This window comes from Panthera uncia (assembly GCF_023721935.1).
Source record: "Panthera uncia isolate 11264 chromosome C1 unlocalized genomic scaffold, Puncia_PCG_1.0 HiC_scaffold_3, whole genome shotgun sequence".
In the NCBI taxonomy this organism is placed as follows: Eukaryota; Metazoa; Chordata; class Mammalia; order Carnivora; family Felidae; genus Panthera; species Panthera uncia.
In genome coordinates this window covers 34,549,351-34,569,485 of record NW_026057584.1, presented here as the reverse complement: position 1 = coordinate 34,569,485, position 20,135 = coordinate 34,549,351, and the positions used below count along the sequence as shown (strand labels likewise).

At 36.1% G+C, this 20,135-nt stretch overlaps 2 protein-coding genes across 10 annotated transcripts in view; one reads left to right on the top strand and one right to left on the bottom strand.

Moving 5' to 3' along the window:
• The window catches only part of CFLAR (CASP8 and FADD like apoptosis regulator), a 224,037-nt gene that overhangs the window by 52,209 nt on the left and 151,693 nt on the right, over positions 1 to 20,135 (top strand). The window lies entirely within an intron of this gene.
• The window catches only part of HYCC2 (hyccin PI4KA lipid kinase complex subunit 2), a 92,038-nt gene that overhangs the window by 18,775 nt on the left and 53,128 nt on the right, over positions 1 to 20,135 (bottom strand). For all 9 annotated transcript variants that reach the window (XM_049615872.1, XM_049615874.1, XM_049615875.1 and 6 more), the window contains 4 exons: positions 19,452 to 19,532; positions 17,170 to 17,285; positions 7,218 to 7,313; positions 2,647 to 2,763 (listed from right to left, as the gene is read on the bottom strand). In XM_049615872.1, coding sequence (XP_049471829.1) covers positions 2,647 to 2,763; positions 7,218 to 7,313; positions 17,170 to 17,285; positions 19,452 to 19,532 — 410 coding nt within the window. The remainder of the gene's footprint in view (positions 1 to 2,646; positions 2,764 to 7,217; positions 7,314 to 17,169; positions 17,286 to 19,451; positions 19,533 to 20,135) is intronic.

Sequence of the window (20,135 nt, the reverse complement as noted above, 5' to 3'; positions counted from 1 at the left end):
ACCCACCCTCCCCTCCCTCCCACCCCCCATCAACCCTCAGTTTTTAACAGTCTCTTATGCTTTGGCTCTCTCCTACTCTAACCTCTTTTTTTTTTTTTTCCTTCCCCTCCCCCATGGGTTTCTGTTAAGTTTCTCAGGATCCACATAAGAGTGAAACCATATGGTATCTGTCTTTCTCTGTATGGCTTATTTCACTTAGCATCACACTCTCCAGTTCCATCCACGTTGCTACAAAAGGCCATATTTCATTCTTTCTCATTGCCACGTAGTATTCCATTGTGTATATAAACCACAATTTCTTTACCCATTCATCAGTTGATGGACATTTAGGCTCTTTCCATCATTTGGCTATTGTTGAGAGTGCTGCTATAAACATTGGGGTACAAGTGCCCCTATGCATCAGTACTCCTGTATCCCTTGGGTAAATTCCTAGCAGTGCTATTGCTGGGTCATAGGGTAGGTCTATTTTTAATTTTCTGAGGAACCTCCACATTGTTTTCCAGAGTGGCTGCACCAGTTTGCATTCCCACCAACAGTGCAAGAGGGTTCCCGTTTCTCCACATCCTCTCCAGCATCTATAGTCTCCTGATTTGTTCATTTTGGCCACTCTGACTGGCGTGAGGTGATATCTGAGTGTGGTTTTGATTTGTATTTCCCTGATGAGGAGCGACGTTGAGCATCTTTTCATGTGCCTGTTGGCCATCCGGATGTCTTCTTTAGAGAAATGTCTATTCATGTTTTCTGCCCATTTCTTCACTGGGTTATTTGTTTTTCGGGTGTGGAGTTTGGTGAGCTCTTTATAGATTTTGGATACTAGCCCTTTGTCCGATATGTCATTTGCAAATATCTTTTCCCATTCCGTTGGTTGCCTTTTAGTTTTGTTGGTTGTTTCCTTTGCTACACACTTCCTGATTTCTAACTAGACTGCAAAACTACAGTAATTAAAACAGTGTGGGTACTGGCATATATAACATACATAGATCAATGGAAACAGAAGAGAGCCACGAAATAAACTCGGGCATATGTTGTCAATTAATTTATAACAAAGAGCCAAGATTATACAACAGGGAAAGGAAAGTCTCTTCAATAAATGGTGTTGGCAAAACTGGGCAATGACATGCAAAACAATGAAACTGGACCCCCATCTTACATCAACACAAAAATCAAATCAAAATGGATTAAAACCTAAATGTGAGACCTGAAACCATAAAAACTCCTAGAAGAAAACATAGGCAGCAATTTCTTTGACATCTGCCTTGGCAACATTTTTTTTTTTATTTATATATGTCCTCATAGGCAAGGGAGACAAAAGCAAAAATAAACTATTGAAACTACACCAAAATAAAAAGCTTTTGCAAAGGAAACCACCAAGAAAATGAAAAGGCAATCTACTAAATGGGAAAAGGTATTTGCAATGATATATCCAATAATGGGTTAATATCCAAAATATATAAAGAACTTAACAATTCACCATTAAAAAAAAATAATAATCTGGTTAAAAAATGGGCAGAGGAAGCAGTCAGTTAAGCATCTGACTTCAGCTCCGGTCATGATCTTGCAGTCTGTGAGTTCGAGCCCCATGTCGGGCTCTGTGCTGACAGCTAAGTGCCTGGAACCTGCCTGCTTCGGATTCTTTGTCTCCCTCTCTCTCCACCCACCCCCCATTCATGCTTTGTCCCTCCCTCTATGAAAAATGAATAAACCTTAAAAAAAAAATTTTTTTTTAAATGGGCAGAGGACCTGAATAGATATTTTTCCAAAGAACACATACAGATGGCCAACAGGTACATGAAAAGTACTTAACATCACCAATCATCAGGGAAATGCAAACCAAAACCATTAGATATCACCTTGTACCTGCAAGAATGGCTATTACCAAAAAGACAATATTGAAGTAAGTGTTGCCAAGGATGTGGAGAGAGGAAATCCTGTGCATTATTGATGAAAATGTAAACTGGTGCAGCAACAGTATGGCAATCAGTATGGAGGTTCATCAAAAAATTAAAAATAAAACTACCATATGATCTAGCAATTCCACTTCTGGTACATATCTAAAGGAAACAAAATCACTGAACTCGAAAAGACATCTCCACTCCCATTCACTGCAGCATTATTTACAAAAGCAAGACATGGAAACAATCTAGTGTTCACTGACAGATGAGTGGGTAAAGAAAATAGAAAATATGGTGTACACACACACACACATGGGGTGGGGGCAACAAATATTATTCAACCATAAAAAAGCAAAAAAATCCTGCTATTTGCAACAACATGGACAGATCTTGAGGGCAAATCTGTAACTAGGTGTAGTGACGGATGTTAACTAAACTTACTGAGGTAATCATTTCACAATATAAAATATATTGAATCATTGGGTTGTGCATCTAAAATTAATACAATCTTATATTTCAATTGCATCTCAATTAAAAATTGTCTTTGATCATTATTATTAATCATTGTTATTTAAATAACAAGTGTACAATTCATTTTTAAAAAGTACTATAAGGAATTCATATTAGAAAGAGAAGATAATGGGTCCTTCATGGAATAAGAGTCAGTGTTGTGCAACTGATAAGGACAAAAGAGAAATATTAAGCTTCCAAACATTAGGAACAATTCACTGAGTTTTATAGTCTATCTACTTACATGGCATAATAAACCCCTGTGAGGAGTTGCACCATGAATTCGGGATCCAATACTATTCGACCACAGAGTTCTTTCCAGTGTTTTTCATGTTGCCGTGGAAACCCACTCACACAAACCCTAGGAAAAGATGGAATTTGCCATGTATGATTGATTTCCTGATTCATTAAACATTTTTCCTTCCATAAATTCACTTATTCAATTATTCATCCCTCTTATATTTACTGAGTACCTGCTATGTGCCAGTCACTGTCCTGGGCCTAGGCATACAGTTATGAATAGACAAAAAGATAAAAATAAAATCTTTACCCTCATGAAGCATACATTCTAGAGAACCTTCTCAATAAAAGCAACAAGTTTTCTCAAATAGCTAACTATCTCTGTCGTCCTTCTCCTTCTTTACAAAACAAATGTATAATTCTTACATGTCCCAAATTGTATCAGGATGAATTAGTGGGAGATACAGAAATTTCAAAACAAATTAAGGGACATTTCAAAATACTGATGTTTGTGAGGGCTTTTTATTTTCTTTTATTTTTACGTAGTCTCTACACCCAACATGGGGCTAGAACTCACAACCCTGAGATCAAGAGTCACACACTGTACCCACTAAGTCAGCCAGGTGCTCTATGAGGCCATTTTTTTTTTTTTTAAATTTTTTTTTTCAACATTTTTTATTTATTTTCGGGACAGAGAGAGACAGAGCATGAACGGGGGAGGGGCAGAGAGAGAGGGAGACACAGAATCGGAAACAGGCTCCAGGCTCCGAGCCATCAGCCCAGAGCCTGACGCGGGGCTCGAACTCACGGACCGCGAGATCGTGACCTGGCTGAAGTCGGACGCTTAACCGACTGCGCCACCCAGGCGCCCCTATGAGGCCATTTTTTAATTAAAGTGCCATAAATAAGCTTCTGTCTTCATCTCATTAAGAAATGCTTCCAGAAAAGTTATGCTGAATAATTATCAAAGTTGTAATGTACTTGTATTATTTTAATCAATTAGTTTGTTAGAATAATTGTAATGGTGAGTCCAGAAGAAATTTTTCAGTATTTAGTGCATTAAAGTCTCGGGAAATTTTTTTAAATCTCAATTTACACATATATTTTTGTAGCAGAGATATACAATTAAGAGATCAATTAAAGACTTGTAAGCATAGGGATGCCTGGCTGGCTCAGCTGGTGGAGCATGTGACTCTTGATCTTAAGTGTTCTGAGTTCAAACCCCATGCTGGGTGTGGAGCCTGCTTGAAAAAAAAAAAGTACAAAACAAAACCTACAATGGTTAAATTAAAAACAAAAAGACTTGTAAACATAGTATGGCATTATATTAGTATAAAATTATGTGGGCAAAGTAGTAGGGAAGATCAATTTCAAGGAGGAAAAGAAATAATATTAGATTATTAAAAGCTTGTTCATCTATTCCTCAAATGGATTATGGTGGGTATTTACATTATAAACATTTAAAATACTGACCTAACAATTATTTGGTTTATTTTGTGAATATGTACATGCCAGAAATCATACCATTTGCAACTATTTAAGATAAAATGAAAAATTTTAATGTTAACTTAAGACGTGTGACAGCTACACAGGGTGTCAAAATTTTTTAGGGGATATATGAACAAAAGTGTGAGGACCACTAAATTCTGCCATCATTTTTGCTCTTAAGAAACTCTGTTAATAAAGTGCCACAAAAATTACAGATTTGGCAGAATTGTTTTCATGAATCAATGACAGTCGCTTATAAATATTTTAAAAAATGTTTTTTTAATGTTTATTTATTTTTGAGAGAGAGAGACAGAGAGACAGAGCATGAGTGGGGGAGAGGAAGACAGAGAGGGAGACACAGGATCCAAAGCAGGCTCCAGGCTCTGAGCTGTCAGCACAGAGCCCGACGTGAGGCTCCAGCCCACAAACCACAAAATCATGACCAGAGCCAAAGTCAGATGCTTAACCAACTGAGCCACATAGGCACCCCTATAAATAAATTTATCTGTAGATAGGCAATAAGTACTTAAACAGTATACTCTCTTGATAACAGTATCTAGGTTAGAGACAAGAATTTTGTTAGTCATTAATCATATTACAGGCAAGTGAAAATAATACAGCTATTTTAAGAGAATCTATAAAATCAAACTTGTAGCTAATTAGATTGACTTTTCCCCAATTAGCAAAACAATTTTGTTGTAAATAGGACCACACTCTCTTCCCACTAACACAACAGTATGAACTTGAGCAAAACATTTGGGAGTGGACAGTCTCTTGTAGGGCCATGAATCCCTGTATGATCCCTCCCTTCCTGGTATTCACACCCTATATATCACCTACTATTGAGTGTGGGTGGGATCTGTGATTTGCTTCCAACCAATAGGATATGGCAAAGGTGATGGGATTTCTGTGACTACATGTATGTGATTATTTTATATAACAAGGCTGCAGTGCAGGTCTCGCTGGAGTCTCTCTCCGCTTTGAAGAAGCAAGCTACCGTTTTGTAGGCTGCCTATGTAGAGAAGACTACGTGGCAAAGAACTAGGCTGGCCTTTAGCAGTCAGCCAACAAGAAGCTGAAGCCCTCAGTCCTACAACTATAAGAACAGAATTCTGCCAATAAAAGTGTACAATACCTCAGTTGAGCCTCAGATAAAACTGTAACTTCCACTGACATATTAAACACAGCTTCCTAAGACCCTAAGCAGAGGACCCAGCTAATGCATGCCTAGACTCCTGACTTACAGAAACTGTGAAATAATAAATGTGTGCTATTTTAGCTGTTACGTTCATAGTACATGGCAATTTGTTACGAGGCAATAGAAAACTAATAGAGTAAAACCTTGGATTGCGAGTAACATGTTCTGCAAGTGTTCCACAAGACAAGCAAACATTTCTAATAAAATCTTAACTTGATAAATGAGTGATGTCTTGCAATACGAGTAGTATGTGATACCAGATGTCACATGATCACAACTGAGCCAAGGGTTCTTCTCTCTCTCTTGCTGTGGAATCGTGGGCAGGTGACTGTCTTGATGCTCAGATGCTTGGTCTCAGGCTGCAGTGTTTGGCAGAAATTAGTGATTTTTCAGAACGCTGGAAGGTGCCCACAACTGGCACTAGTGTGTTTTTTGTCACTTCAAAACACCTGTGGACAGTCCTTTGCTTTTCCACACAAGAGTAAGCTTACGAATGCTTTGCTTCCTTCTAGGTCAGGCCGTCTACAGATATAGACCCTCTCCTCTGCTGCCCTATTGCCAGTTACATTAAATACAGTATATGACAAGAGTTTATTAATACTGTACTATAGTCAACATGTATACAACACATGTATACAATGGGCCCCATGCAGAAAAAGATTCCACTGAGTCAATAGACAGCAGCGATTCCATTAGTGATAGTGAAAGTCATCCTCTCCTCTCTCGTCTCACTCACACCAGCCACAAAGGTTTTCAAAGGTAAGTGCAGGTTAATTTACTTTTCTTTATATTTTGTATTTTCTTTATTATTTTGTATTATATTACAGTACTGTAATCACTTTTATCTGAATATTTTTGGGTTGTGGAATGAATCATCTGAGTTTTCATTATTTCTCATGGGGAAATTTGCTTTGATATGCAAGTGCTTTGGATTATAAGCATGTTTCTGGAATGAATTATGCTCCCAAACCAAGGTTTTACTGTACAGCATTTAACCTTTTTCAGGGGACTCAGTTTCCTCAAGTAAAAATCAGTTGGACAGAGACATACCTGGGTGGCTCAGTTGGCTGAGTGTCTGACTTCAGCTCAGGTCATGATCTCACGGTTTGTGGGTTCAGGCCCCACATGAGGCTCTGTGCTGACAGCTCAGAGCCTGGAGGCTACCTTGGATTCTGCGTCTCCCTCCCCTATTCTCTGCCCTACCCTATTCTCTGCCCCTCCCCTATTCACGTTCTCTCAAAAATAAATAAACATTTTTTAAAAATTTAAAAAATCAGTTGGATAGAATGAACTCAGGGTTCTTTTTATAACTGAAATTCTGTGACTCAAAAGGTACTCTGACTCCAAACTAACTTATATTAAATTTTTTTTCTATACTGGACATTTAAATTTCAGCTCAGCTGAACTCAAATTATTAGAAATTCTGAATTAGTGAAGACTGGAACACACAAATACAAATGAGACATATAAATGATTAATGCTATTGCTAATTTTATTCAAAGCACAGTTATTGTGAAATATATAAATGAAAAACTTCACATTCCTTCAGACTTTCTCCACATATAGGACTATTTATTCAAAGCTCTCAAAGGGATTTATAAAACTGGGCATCCAGGCAGTGATTAGGTGTATTACTAAGCCAAACTAAATTTAAGACATCTTGGCTTGACTTGATGTTCAGCTAGAAACTACTTCTTTAATGCTAAAATACTTTTAAGAAGTCATGATACGTGAGGGATGATAAGAATTCCTACAGGAATGTAAGCTCCTTGAGTTTTGTTTACTGCTATATTACCAAAAATTAGAACAGCACCTATTACAGAAAATGCGCTCAATAAATATTTGTCAAATAAATGAATATGAAGGCTAATGATAATTATTCTTCTCACCTGGAGCCCATCCGACAAAGAGACTGGTAAGATGAAGCAGGCATATACACAATAGCAGAATTATAACACAACATGAGAAAACTCAGGACTTCAAACCTAGAAAAAATAAACAAAGGAAAAGGATTACAAACAATTATTTCTACCAGAGACTACAGTAAGTCATTTCTTTGGTGGGTGTATATAACAAGAATGTGTTAATATTGACCGTCATGATTTTTCAATCAGATTGCTGTGATATCCTCCTCAATGATTTCCCTGTTTTCAAAATCTTCCTTATTAATTGCTACCATCTATATTTTCCTCCTCCAAAAATAAGCCATCATGCTTAAACAGATGACTCCCCTATTACATTAACCCACTGTTCCTATTGACTGCATGATAAAATCCAAACCAATCATGACATAAAAGGCCTTTAAAATCCACCCTTAAAACCTCTCTCTCCAACCTTACTTCCCTCCACTGCTTACCTCATATACCACACTACATCAATGTTCTTACCACTCCATGAATACATCATAACTTTTTGTAACTCCTTGCTTTTATAGAGGCTACTCTTTCTTACTAGAACATACTTTTTCACTTGGGTAATTACTGCTTAAGTTTCATATTTTTACCTTAGATATAAAGCCATTCTTAATTCTCCCAGCTAAAGGAAACAGTTCCCTTTGTTTTGTAGCTCTAATACAGCACAGTGAATCTTAATTGCTGGTGTTTACCTACGTAGTACCTATTTACTAATAAGCAACTTTAGTTTACTCATTTAGTTTATCATTCCTAGGTCTAGCATCCAACATTGTCTAATATGTTATAATTACTCAAAAACGTTTATTTTAAATTTATAAAAAATTTTATTGAATGAATAAATATTTCTTAATTTTTAAAGTCTCTAAGAAAGTGGCTCCTTAATCTGGATGCACACTACTGTTATTTAAGGACATTCTGGAATGATATATTCTGGTGCCTCAACCCAGACTGACCCAATTAGAATCTATGAGGGCATGATCCAAGAAAGTTGTACTTCTAAAAAGCTTCTTATAGGTGGTAAAGAGTATATAAAAACTCTTTGTACTATTTTTGAGACATTTTCTGTAAAAAAAAAAAAAAAAAAAAGTGAAATTATTTCAAAAGAAAAAGTTAAAAACTGAGTTGAAAGTCTGACTTGGAAGCAGTCTTATCTTCAGATTCCTTCTCCATCTCAATACTGTTAGGTTTATTGAAGACTTACTTTTTTAAAGGATTAAAGAAAATTCTATGTGGGCGCCACATGGGTGGTTCAGTGGGTTAAGCATCTCACTCTTGATTTCAGCTCAAGTCATGACCTCACGGGTGGGATTGAGCCCTGCATCGGGCTCTATGCTGACAGTGCAGAGCCTGCTTGGGATTCTCTTTCTCCCTCTCTCTCTCAAAATAAATAAATAAACTTAAAAAAAAAAAAAAAGAAAAGAAAAAAAGAAGAGAAGGAAGGAAAAGAAAGAAAGAAAGAAAGAAAGAAAGAAAGAAAGAAAGAAAGAAAGAAAAAGAAATTTCTACCTGGGAACCACCAAGCAATTAATAATTGTGGTTTGGAGTGGGCATTGGAGTGGGGCAGATACCATACTGAAAAAAGGAAAATAAAATATTTCATACTGGATACTGAAACCTCAAGTTCTCCTTCCCTCCTTGGTCACTAGAATGCTAGCAACCAGCCCTCTAGTGAAGAGACTGAAAGAGTTTCTCTAGGGAATTAGACCATTCTAAGAGGAAAGACATAGAGGTATATAGACTTGGGAAGTTATCCAACTAAATGGCTCAGTGAAGTTCACAGTCAACTAGCCCTATTCACAAAGTCAGAGCTGCTCATTTTTTATTTCCTTTCCTTAGTCTTCCATAGTATAAGGAGTGGGGAGGATTACCAGACATCTGAAGAACTCCACTAACATGAAATGAAATCAAAATAAAGAAATACAAAAAGGATAGGGGCATAATTTGGAGGAAACATAGAATATACAAGGAGAAAAAAAAAAAACTTTGAATAAATACATTATCATTAATATTCCCCCAAATTAAGAGAAGATGTTGTTTCTAGGAAAAATTAAGGATCTCTTTAAAAAGACTACTTAGAAAACTAACTGCAGAAATTAAGAACTCAAGAAAAAGACTGGTGGATGAAGTTGAGGAAATATCACAGAAAGTAAAGCTAAAGGAAAAAGATATGGCAGATGGCAGGGAAAAGAGGACCATTCCAATAGTTCCAACACCCAAATAATAAAACCACCATTAGAAAGTAAAAGACCAAATAAATAAAAGAAAAACAATAAAAGGCCAGAAAAAATGGAGAAGCCAAACTAATTAACAAAAATAATTCAAGAAAATTTTCCAGTCTAAATAAAGGACATGAGTTTCCAAATCAAAAAGGTCCACCCAGTGCTCAGCACAATGGAGGGAATAAACCTACACCAAGAAATATCATAGTGGAATTTCAGAATACTAGGAAAAAAGAATGAGGATATAGGTACAGTAAACAGATCCACAAAGGAAAAAGACAAAGGGAATTCCCAGAATTAGGGTGAAGGGAGGAAAAAAGACAGTCTCTTCCAACAAATGGTGTTGGGAAAACTGGACAAACATGCAAAAGAATGAACCTGAACCACTTTCTTACATCATACACAAAAATAAACTCAAAATGGATGAAAGACCTAAATGTGCATAGGAAACCATCAAAATCCTAGAGAACACAGGCAGCAACCTCTTTGACCTCGGCCACAGCAACTTCTTACTAGATACGTCGCCAAAGGCAACGGAAACAAAAGCAAACATACACTATTGAGAATTCAACAAGATAAAAAGTTTCTACCCAGCAGAGGAAACAATCAATAAAACTAAAAGGCAACCTTCGCAATGGAAAAGATATTTTCAAATGACATATCTGATAAAGGGTTAGTATGTAAAATCTATAAAGAACTTATCAAATTCAACACCCAAAAAACAAATAATCCACTGAAGAAATGAATAGACAGAGTTTATGAATAGACACTTTTCCAAAGACATCCATCCAGATGGCTAACAGATACGTGAAAAGATGCTCAATATCACTCATCATCAAGGGAAATAGAAATCAAAATCACAACAAGGTATCAACTCACACCTGTCAGAAGGGCTAAAATTAACAACACAAGAAACAACAGGTGTTGGTGAGGATGCAGAGTAAGGGAACCCTCTTGCACTGTTGGTGGGAATGCAAACTTGCGCAGCCACTCAGGAGAACAGTATAAGGGTTCCTCAAAAAACTAAAAACAGAACTACCCTGTGATCCAGCAATTGCACTATTAGGTATTTACCCAAACGATACAAAAATGCAGATTCAAAGGGGTACATGCACCCTCATGTTTATAGCAACATTATCAACAATAGTCCAACTATGGAGAAAGCCTAAATGTCCACTGACTAATGAATGGCTAAGAAGATGTGGTATACATATATATAATTGAATATTAACTCAGCCATCAAAAAGAATGGAATTTTGCCATTTGCAACCATGTGGATGGAGCTAAGCAAAATAAGTAAATCAGAGAAAGAAAAATACCATATGATTTCACTCCTATACGGAATCTAAGAAATAAAACAGATAAACACATGGGAAGGGGAGGGGGAGAGAGAAGAGAGGAAAACAAACCACAAGAGACTCTTTTTTTTTTTTTAATATTTATTTTTGAGAGAGACAGAGACAGGATGCAAGTGGGTTAGGGGCAGAGAGAGACGGAGACACAGAATCTGAAGCAGGCTCCAGGCTCCGAGCTGTCAGCACAGAACCTGACGCGGGGCTCAAACTCATGAGCTGTGAGATCATGACCTGAGCTGAAGTTGGATGCTCAACCAACTGAGCCACCCAGACGCCCCCACAAGAGATTCTTGGTGACAAAGAACAAACTGAGGGTTGATGGAGGGAGGTGGGTGGGAGATGGGCTAGATGGGTGATGGGTATTAAAAAGGGAACTTGTGATGAGCACTGTTATATGTAAGTGATGAATCACTGAATTCTACTCCAGAAATCAATATTGTACTGTATGTTAACTAAAATTAAAAAAAAAAAAAAAAAAAGAGTGAAGGGAGATCCCAAGATAATAAATGTATACCAGGCAGAGAGGGCAACACAGCCCAGATTAAAGTAAGTGAAAGGCTCCAGGAACCCCTTTCGTAGGAAAATGAAATTGGGAGAATAATTGATATGAATGAAAATTTAAAAGGAGATTTAGACAACTGATAGAGAATTTATAGGAGCTGAATTATAAAGCAGATAATAAAGAAAAAAAGGACAATTATGAACTCCAAGTAAAACAAAAAGGTACACAGGAAAGGAAAAGTAATTAATTACAAACCTCAGTCATACAAAGCAAGGAAGCTTAAAATGAACCGTGGTCACTGATAATAATAAATTTGAAAAATGAGTTCCCCACAGTTAAACAGAACTATATCAAGAGGACAGGAGGAAGAGAGAGAAAATGAGCTAAATCTTTATCTTTCATAGAGATAGTTGTTAGATAATATCCCAAACTCAAAAACTAAGAAGCAGCAAGTTACTTAAAGAGTAAATATTAAGAAAGTCAGTTAAAAGCAAGATTTCTCAAGCTTTGCACCACTGGCATTTTGGGCTAGATAAGCGTTTGTTGTGGGAGGCTGGCCCAAGCATCACAGGATAGTTGAGCAGCAACATCTACACATCAGATGCCTACAGCAGCCCTCCCTCCTACCTAGCTGTGACAATCAAACAAATATCCAGGTATTACCGTATGTTTGCTGGGAGGCAGAAATGCTCTGGTTGAGAACCACTGGTTAAAAGTTGTTATAATACCTCGGAAAGGAGAAGTGGAAGAGGGGGTAGGGAGGAACTAGAGACTGTAGTTTTTCTTCATAAACTGTATAGAGTGAATGCATGTTTAAATATGAAAAAAATACGTATCTGCATGTGTATATGTGAGTATTCTTGATATAGTAGACTGTACAAAAACTAAATAACAAAAAACTAAAACTACAGCAAAAAACAAAGAAACAGTAGCACAAGTGAGATAACAGATTTCATAACCACTTCAATGGCTACACTTCAAGAGATGGATGCTTGCTTGTGGGAATGTAAAATGGTACACTTACTCTAGAAAACATCATGAGAGTTTCTTAAAAAGTTAAGCATTAAATTATCATATGACCTAACCATCTGCTCTTAGGTATATACCCAAAAGAAATGAAAATGTATGTTCATATAAAAACTTATAAACAAATGTTCATAGCAGTATTATTCAGAAATAGCCCCAAAGTGGAAATAACCCAAATGTCCATCAACTGATGAATGGATAAATAAAATGTATATCTAAATGATGGAAAATTATGCAGTTACACAAAGGAAGGTAGTACTAAATACACAATACCACATAAATGAATCTTAAAAACATGCTACAAAGTCAGACACAAAAGGCCACATATTGCATAATTCCATTTACACTAAATGTCTAGAATAGACAGAAATCTACAGATAGAAAAGTAAGTTTTGTGGTGGCCAGGGAATGGAGGGAAGGAAAGAGGAATTTCTTTTTGGTGTGATAAAAATGTCCTGGAATTATTAATTTATTTCTTTTTAAATATTTTATTATTTATTTTTGAGAGAGAGACAAAGCATGAGCAGGGGAGGGGCAGAGAGAGAGGGAGACACAGAATCCAAAGCAGGCTCCAGGCTCTGAGGTATCAGCACAGAGCCTGACGTGGGGCTCGAACTCACAAACTGTGAGATAATGACCTAAGCCGAAGTCGGATGCCCAACAGACTGAGCCACCCAGGTGCCCCAAAATGTCCTGGAATTAAACAGTGTTAGCAGTTGCACAATCTTGTAAATATACTAAAAATCAATGAATTGTACACTTTAAAGGGGGTGAATTTAATGTATATGAAGTATACCTCAATTAAAAATAATGTAAAAATTAATAATTAACTGAAAATGTGCAAGGTGTAAAACAGTGCAGTTTTCTCAATATTTAAAAAACTCTTTCAAATCACTAGGGGAAAAAATATCCAGTTCAATATGAAAAATGGAGACAGGACATGAATAGGCATTTCATAAGTCAGGAAAAATAATTGATGAATATATTAAAAGTGTTTACGCCCAGTCATAATTAAGGGAATGACAAATAAAACAATGTAACATCAATTTTTAATGATCAATTGGCAAAGATTAAAAATTTTTTAAATGCCCACTATTGGGGGTCAGTATGAGGAAATAGGCCTTCTCAAACTACTGGTAGGATATTGCTGGTGTAGTTGTTCAGGGGGAGGGTAATTTGGAAATACCTACTCAAAGTGAAAAAGGAGACAATCTTTAGCTTAGCAATTTCACCACTAGGAATTTATCTTACAGATAACTTTGGTGCTCCTATGCACCAAATATATATATATATATATATATATATATATATATATACAAAAACAAAACAAAACTAGGTTCCCTGCAATATTGTTTACAGTAGCAAAAAAGTAAAACAACCTAAATTTTAGTCAATGTAAGACTGGCTAAAAAACTGACAGGGTATGTACATATGTGTGTATGTATGTGTGTGTGTGTGTGTGTGTGTGTGTGTGTGTATGTATATATGTATGTGTATATATATATGTGTGTGTATATATATATATGAATGTATATACATATATATATATATAATGAAATACTAAGTAGTCATTAAAAAAGAATATGGAGATCTCTATATGCTGTTATAGAAGTCTAAGATTTATTCCCCCCTGCCCCCAACCTTTTTTTAAAGTAGGCTCCATGCACAGCACGGAGCCCAATTCAGGGCTTGAACTCACGACCCTGAGATCAAGACCTGAGCTGAGATCAAGAGTTGAACACTTAACCGACTTAGCTACCCAGGCACCCCTAAGATTTATTCTTATGGAAAAAAGTTGCAGAACAATATGTATAATGGAGCCCAGTGTGTATGGGCCTGCATGTGTTTAAAGTTGAATATATGCTTTTGCATGCATTAAAATATTCTGAAAGGACACACAACAAAATGACTAACATTTTAACTACTGAGGGTAGAAATGGAGGTAAAAGGGAAGAGGACACATACTATTCTCTTTGTATTCCCATTTATTCTCATCTATTTATATTCTCTTCTATTTAAAATTTACCACAAGTATATAATGTTATACTTTTAAAAATTAGAGTTAGAAAACAAAAAAGGAACCAGGTAACCAGATGATTTTAATGCAAATCAATCTGCAGACTACACTATGAACCACTCTTTTAATGTAAATTTAATATTGTGAAATTATTTAAGTAAACCAATATAACTAGAAAAAAAAAATTAAGCTGTTACTTTAAGTTGGGATAAAGCCTTCCCCAAGTGTTATACAGCACTCTGCTGGCTAATAAAGGATGATCACTAAAGCTGAATTCCAAAACAATGTGTTAGGATGCAAGGAAAGCCAACGCATTTTCTATCATATATGTAATATTGGAAAGACCCAAAGGAAGAACCAGAATTCCAGACTGAAGCACCAATCAGAGGTAAATGACTGTGGAAATTTGTCTAATTTTACATTCCTTCCATAACTCAAATGTTATAACCAACAAGAGTACTATTTTACTAGAAACATAAAATATTATACAACAAATGACAGTGTGACTAACATTCACTATGTGCCAGGCACATGTGGTAAGCATGACAAGCACTATGCCAAGCATCAGCTCACTTATTCCTCACAACAATCATGTATGTTAATATGAGGTTAAGGATGTGGAAAGCAGTGGGTAGGATAATGTTGGTAAGACTACATACTTCTTCAGAACATGGTGGTATAACTATACTTCTTTCTTCCCCACATCACTTCAACTTTTCTTTTTCTACCTAAAGCATTGGTCTAGGAGCAGGGCTGCAAGTGCAGGTGCCAGAAGCAGAGGATTTCTAAGCAAGAAACTATAACTGTATCTTCAAAATTCCCAAGAGCCTGATGGGGTGGGTTGTGCCATCATCTCATCTGGCAAAACTGGGCTGACACTGAGTACAGATGTATCATCTAGTGTCAAGAGCCCACTAGGTCTGTACCTAGGTAAATCTACCTATAGGGATGGGAGTGGACTGAGGGGAGGCACACGCTAGGCTAATATTGCTGCCAGCAATCTGGACCAGCACAGTGGCCAAACTTAACATCCCTTCTAAAGTAGAAAAGTTTGGGTACAAATGGAGACAGGTCAGAGTGTTTAGTTGAGATAAAGGAGTTAATAAATGGATTATGCAATGAGAGAAATTCAATATTACACTGCCACCATGAGAGGTTAAAAGCAAGAGACGACACTGTCTCTTGGTACATCAGATTCTTGAAACGGTGAAACCGTATGTTGGTGAGACCACTCCTGATTTTAGAACCTGATAAAGTCAAACAGAAGCCTGCAAATCTAAGTGGCATTGTTCTGGGAGACATCTTGGTAATATATGAGGATGAACTGCAGTAATAGTTAACTAAGACTCTAGTAATATGCCAGTATCTCTGCCTCTTACTTTTCAGGTCACACCTACTGTCATTCTGTGATATGGTGTAACACTGGCATGGTTGGTAAGGTTATAATACTAATATTGATGTATTGGTAAATTGAGTTAAAGCCTCTTTAGGATGAATGTAAAAAATGACTGGCCTGAGGGAAAAACTGGACTTAGCTAATCATCAACTAATTTCTATGATCAATATTTCTGCTCAAGTTTATCATAAGGTACAAATAGCAGCAGATAGAGTAGAGCAGGATAGAAAATATTCAAACTGGTACAAAAATATGAGTATGTATGTAGTGGCTTTACAGAATAAATCAGCTGTTTCTTCAAATCTATCCCTAATTTATACTGGCTTCTCAAATGTTGGGCTTATTCATAATGATCGCATTGCTATGTGTCTGTCCTATAAATGTGTCTGTCATATTTATGCCCAGATAAACATGATTGTTTTTGTTTAAAAGACTTGGCTGATGGCCAAGGCATAGTCTGTATAGTAAAGAATTTGGCCTTGCCCAAAGAAGTCTAGCCTCCCCGCTAGGAAGCAACCTATGTCATACCTGACAGGAGTGTTTTTGTTTAAGGTGGGGACTGGCCACACTAGAAACAACAACCACCATGTGATTTAGGGTGGGGCTTTGGGTCACACAGCCTCAACCAACCTTGAGGCGGAGATCAACCATGTGAGCAAATAAATCTAATGAGTCATATCTACAATAATGGAGCCCAGTGAAAAGTCTGGACATTGAACTTGACTCTATCCTGTCACACATTGATGCTGGGAGAGGAGGAATGCATCCTTTTTTTTTTTTCTTTTTAGGAGGAAGCATCTTGACTCCATGGATGAGGACAATAGAAACTTTGCATTTGGAACCCTCCTGATTCTATTTTATGCATCTTTCCCTTTGGCTGATTTTCATCTGTTTCCTTTTCTTGTAATAAACCTTAACTGTGAATAAAACAGCTTTCATTCAGTGAGCTCTGAGTCCTTCTAGTGAGTTATCAAACCTAAGAGAGGTTATGGGAACCCTCCCAAACTTGCAGTTAGTGTCAGAAGTAAGGGAAGTCTTGGGGACTATGCATTCAGTTTGCCTAACTTCAGGAAGGTAGGTACTGTATTAACCCATTCTGCATTGAAGAAAGCAAGGTATAGAGAATAAATAGACTGCGTGAGAGGGAGACCTTTTAACATATAGTGCTAGAACACAAACCTTGGTTTGGCTGACTTTATGCCCACACTTTTAGTTTTTATTTTGCTTTACACAAGATGACTACACACAGTACCATGCATTAGATGGATAGGTATTTCACTACTATAATGTATTTCACTAGTATGACATTTTAAACCTTTTGCTTCTTCTCTCACCAAACTTGAACCAAAGTAATTAGAGTTAACTATTAAGCATAAATTAATAATTATTACTATCTACAGTTTTGACCATTACCGGTTTTGTGCAGTGAATGTTTCCCTCTGAGGATGAAGATCACTATAAACAACCCTGATGAGATCATGCTGACACAATGCCCCTTCTGTCAAAGCCATGGATCCAATTGTTGAGGGCTACAAAAATAAGGTAAAGTATGAGACTGTGTCTTTAATATGAAGTAAAAATCTGTATCATATAAGGACATTTAGCTTTGTTTTAGCAGAAGGCAGTTTAAGACCATTTCTCTTATTTAAAACCTTTTGCATTTTTCAATTGCATACATTCTACAGCTCTTTTTGGAAATTATATATAATACATAAAACTAAAAATATACTGCTTTGTTTTTGGAAGATTATGGAATGAATCTACATTTAGAACACAGAATAAGAAAAGTTGCCAGAGGGGTGCCTGGAGCTCAGTCAGTTAAGTGCCTGACTCTGCTCATGCTCGCCCTCTCGCTCTCTCTCTCTCTCCCAAAAGAAAAAAAAAAAGTTGCTGGAAAGACTAAAGGTTATAAAAACATCAATTTTATTTTTAAAATTAAAAAAATTTTTTTTCAGATTCATCAATTTTAATTTATTTGTATTCCAGAACACAAAGCAGGCTTGAGACTTCACTGTACATTTAAATTCTGCAGTTTGTCTAATTTCAGGTAGGTAGATACTTTCACTAATCCCATTCTACAATGAAGAAAACAAGGTGCATGGGTTAAATAGGTGATGAGGATCAAGGAGTACACTTGTCATGATGAGCACTAGATGAAGTAATGGAATTGTTGAAATCACTATAGTGTATACCTGAAACTAATATAACACTATATGTTAACTGTAATTAAAATAAAAACTTAGGGGCGCCTGGGTGGCGCAGTCGGTTGAGCGTCCGACTTCAGCCAGGTCACGATCTCGCGGTCCGTGAGTTCGAGCCCCGCATCAGGCTCTGGGCTGATGGCTCGGAGCCTGGAGCCTGTTTCCGATTCTGTGTCTCCCTCTCTCTCTGCCCCTCCCCCGTTCATGCTCTGTCTCTCTCTGTCCCAAAAATAAATAAAAAATGTTGAAAAAAAAAAAATTTAAAAAAAATAAAAATAAAAAAATAAAAACTTAAAGGTACAGAGAGTTATAAACAATATTTAAGACTATAATCAAATGTCTCTTTACTAGTGACACGATTGATTAGATGTTCCTAAAGTTAGAAGCATCCATTCATAAATGTTTCACTATCCTCTATTTTATTTTGTAACATGATACACAGAACTTAATTAAAATCTAATTAAGATTATATTCTCAGAAATATTTTATGCTAAAACAAGTCTTGGCTAAATAAGAGGCATTCTATTTCCAATACACAATGAAGTCCCACGGGAATTAATTAAGAAAATAAATAGCAGCATGGAGTTGTGAAACAAGAGGATACTGTTTACTGATAAGAAAATGGAAAATAATTTTTGGACTACTGGTAAAGTTTCTTTAAGTGCTTTCCTTATAACTTTATACACCAAAGGCCACTATAGACCTGAAGCTTGATTCATAGAATATATCCTTAAATAAAGCAGGCAGAAGGATTTCAGCTTAACAGCAGGCTTCTACCTATTATGATTATCAGGGTTCTCACATTGTTCAAATAAATATAAGCAAAACTCAAAAGTGTGCTGTTAATGAATAGACACAGTGCATCAGTTATAGACTCCTTTAAATGGAAATAATTGGTATTAATATCCTTTTAAGTAGACAGTTTCCTAAAAAATAATAAAAAAATCAATCTAACACAGATTTCTAATGAATATGGAAGACTTCAAAAAATTAAAGAATATTTTTAAAAATTCATAAAAGACTAATAAAAAAGTGAAAATGATAGTGGTATAAGAATGAAAAAGAAATAAATAAGAACTAGAGGAAATTTTCCATTAATTACTTTCTGCCTCTCTTGATAACAGCATAGCTTTACACCACTAACAGGCACCTACTGTTAAGAAGTAAATCAATAAAGATGTGTTAGTGTTTATCTCTGGTGAAAAATTGACTTTGATCTCTTATTCAATATAATTTTTTATAAAAATTTTTTTCATGTTTATTTTGAGAGGAAGAGAAAGAGAAAGTGTGAGCGGGAGAGGGGCAGAGAGGAGAGAGAGAATCCCCAGCAGGCTCTGTGCAGTGCAGAGCCTGACGAGGGGCTCTATCTCACAGACCATGAGATCACGATCTGAGCAAAAATCAAGAGTTGGACACTTAACTGACTGAGCCATCCAGGCACCCCATCTTACTCAGAGTAATTTTAAATAATTCTACCTTTCCAATCTTACTTACCTCATGGTATATTGAAGGCTTGGATAAGGAAGGGATAGTAAAAGACAGAACTTTATTGTTTCCATCTTTATCAGCAATTTCCTATAGTTAAAAAATACATACAAAGATAAATAATCACAGGGCTATAAGAAAAAAATTCTTAATTTACCAATATATCATTGACAACTGAGGAAGAGTTTTAGAAATAGCAATATACAAAAAATATTACTATCCTAGTGTATCTTTTCTAACCTATTAGCAAATTACACAGTTTAGTAGTTGAGTTACCCTCTGAGAGATATGCAGCACAATACTGTAACTAAATCAAATGCAATGTGACAGCAAAGACATAAAGCAGGCACACAAATCATCTTTCATGTTAAATTTACAGATAGGACAGGGAGATTATAAGCAATTAGATCTGAGTCAAACAGATTATATGTTTTAGCCAAGAAATACTTATTAAATAAGAAAAAACACATTATTCTAACACAGAATGAATCCTGACTAAAAAAACCTGTTACAATTATTCAGCAAAAGACTAATGACCCAATTTAAGCTATATATTAACATAATGAATATTAGTCCAAGTGATTAAAAATAGATTCATATTTAAGTAATTTTTACTGAATTGCAAGAAAATTGTTTTCTTTTAAAAGCACTTTATCTTTCAATGAAAAGGACAATGGTGTCCTTCATTTCTAG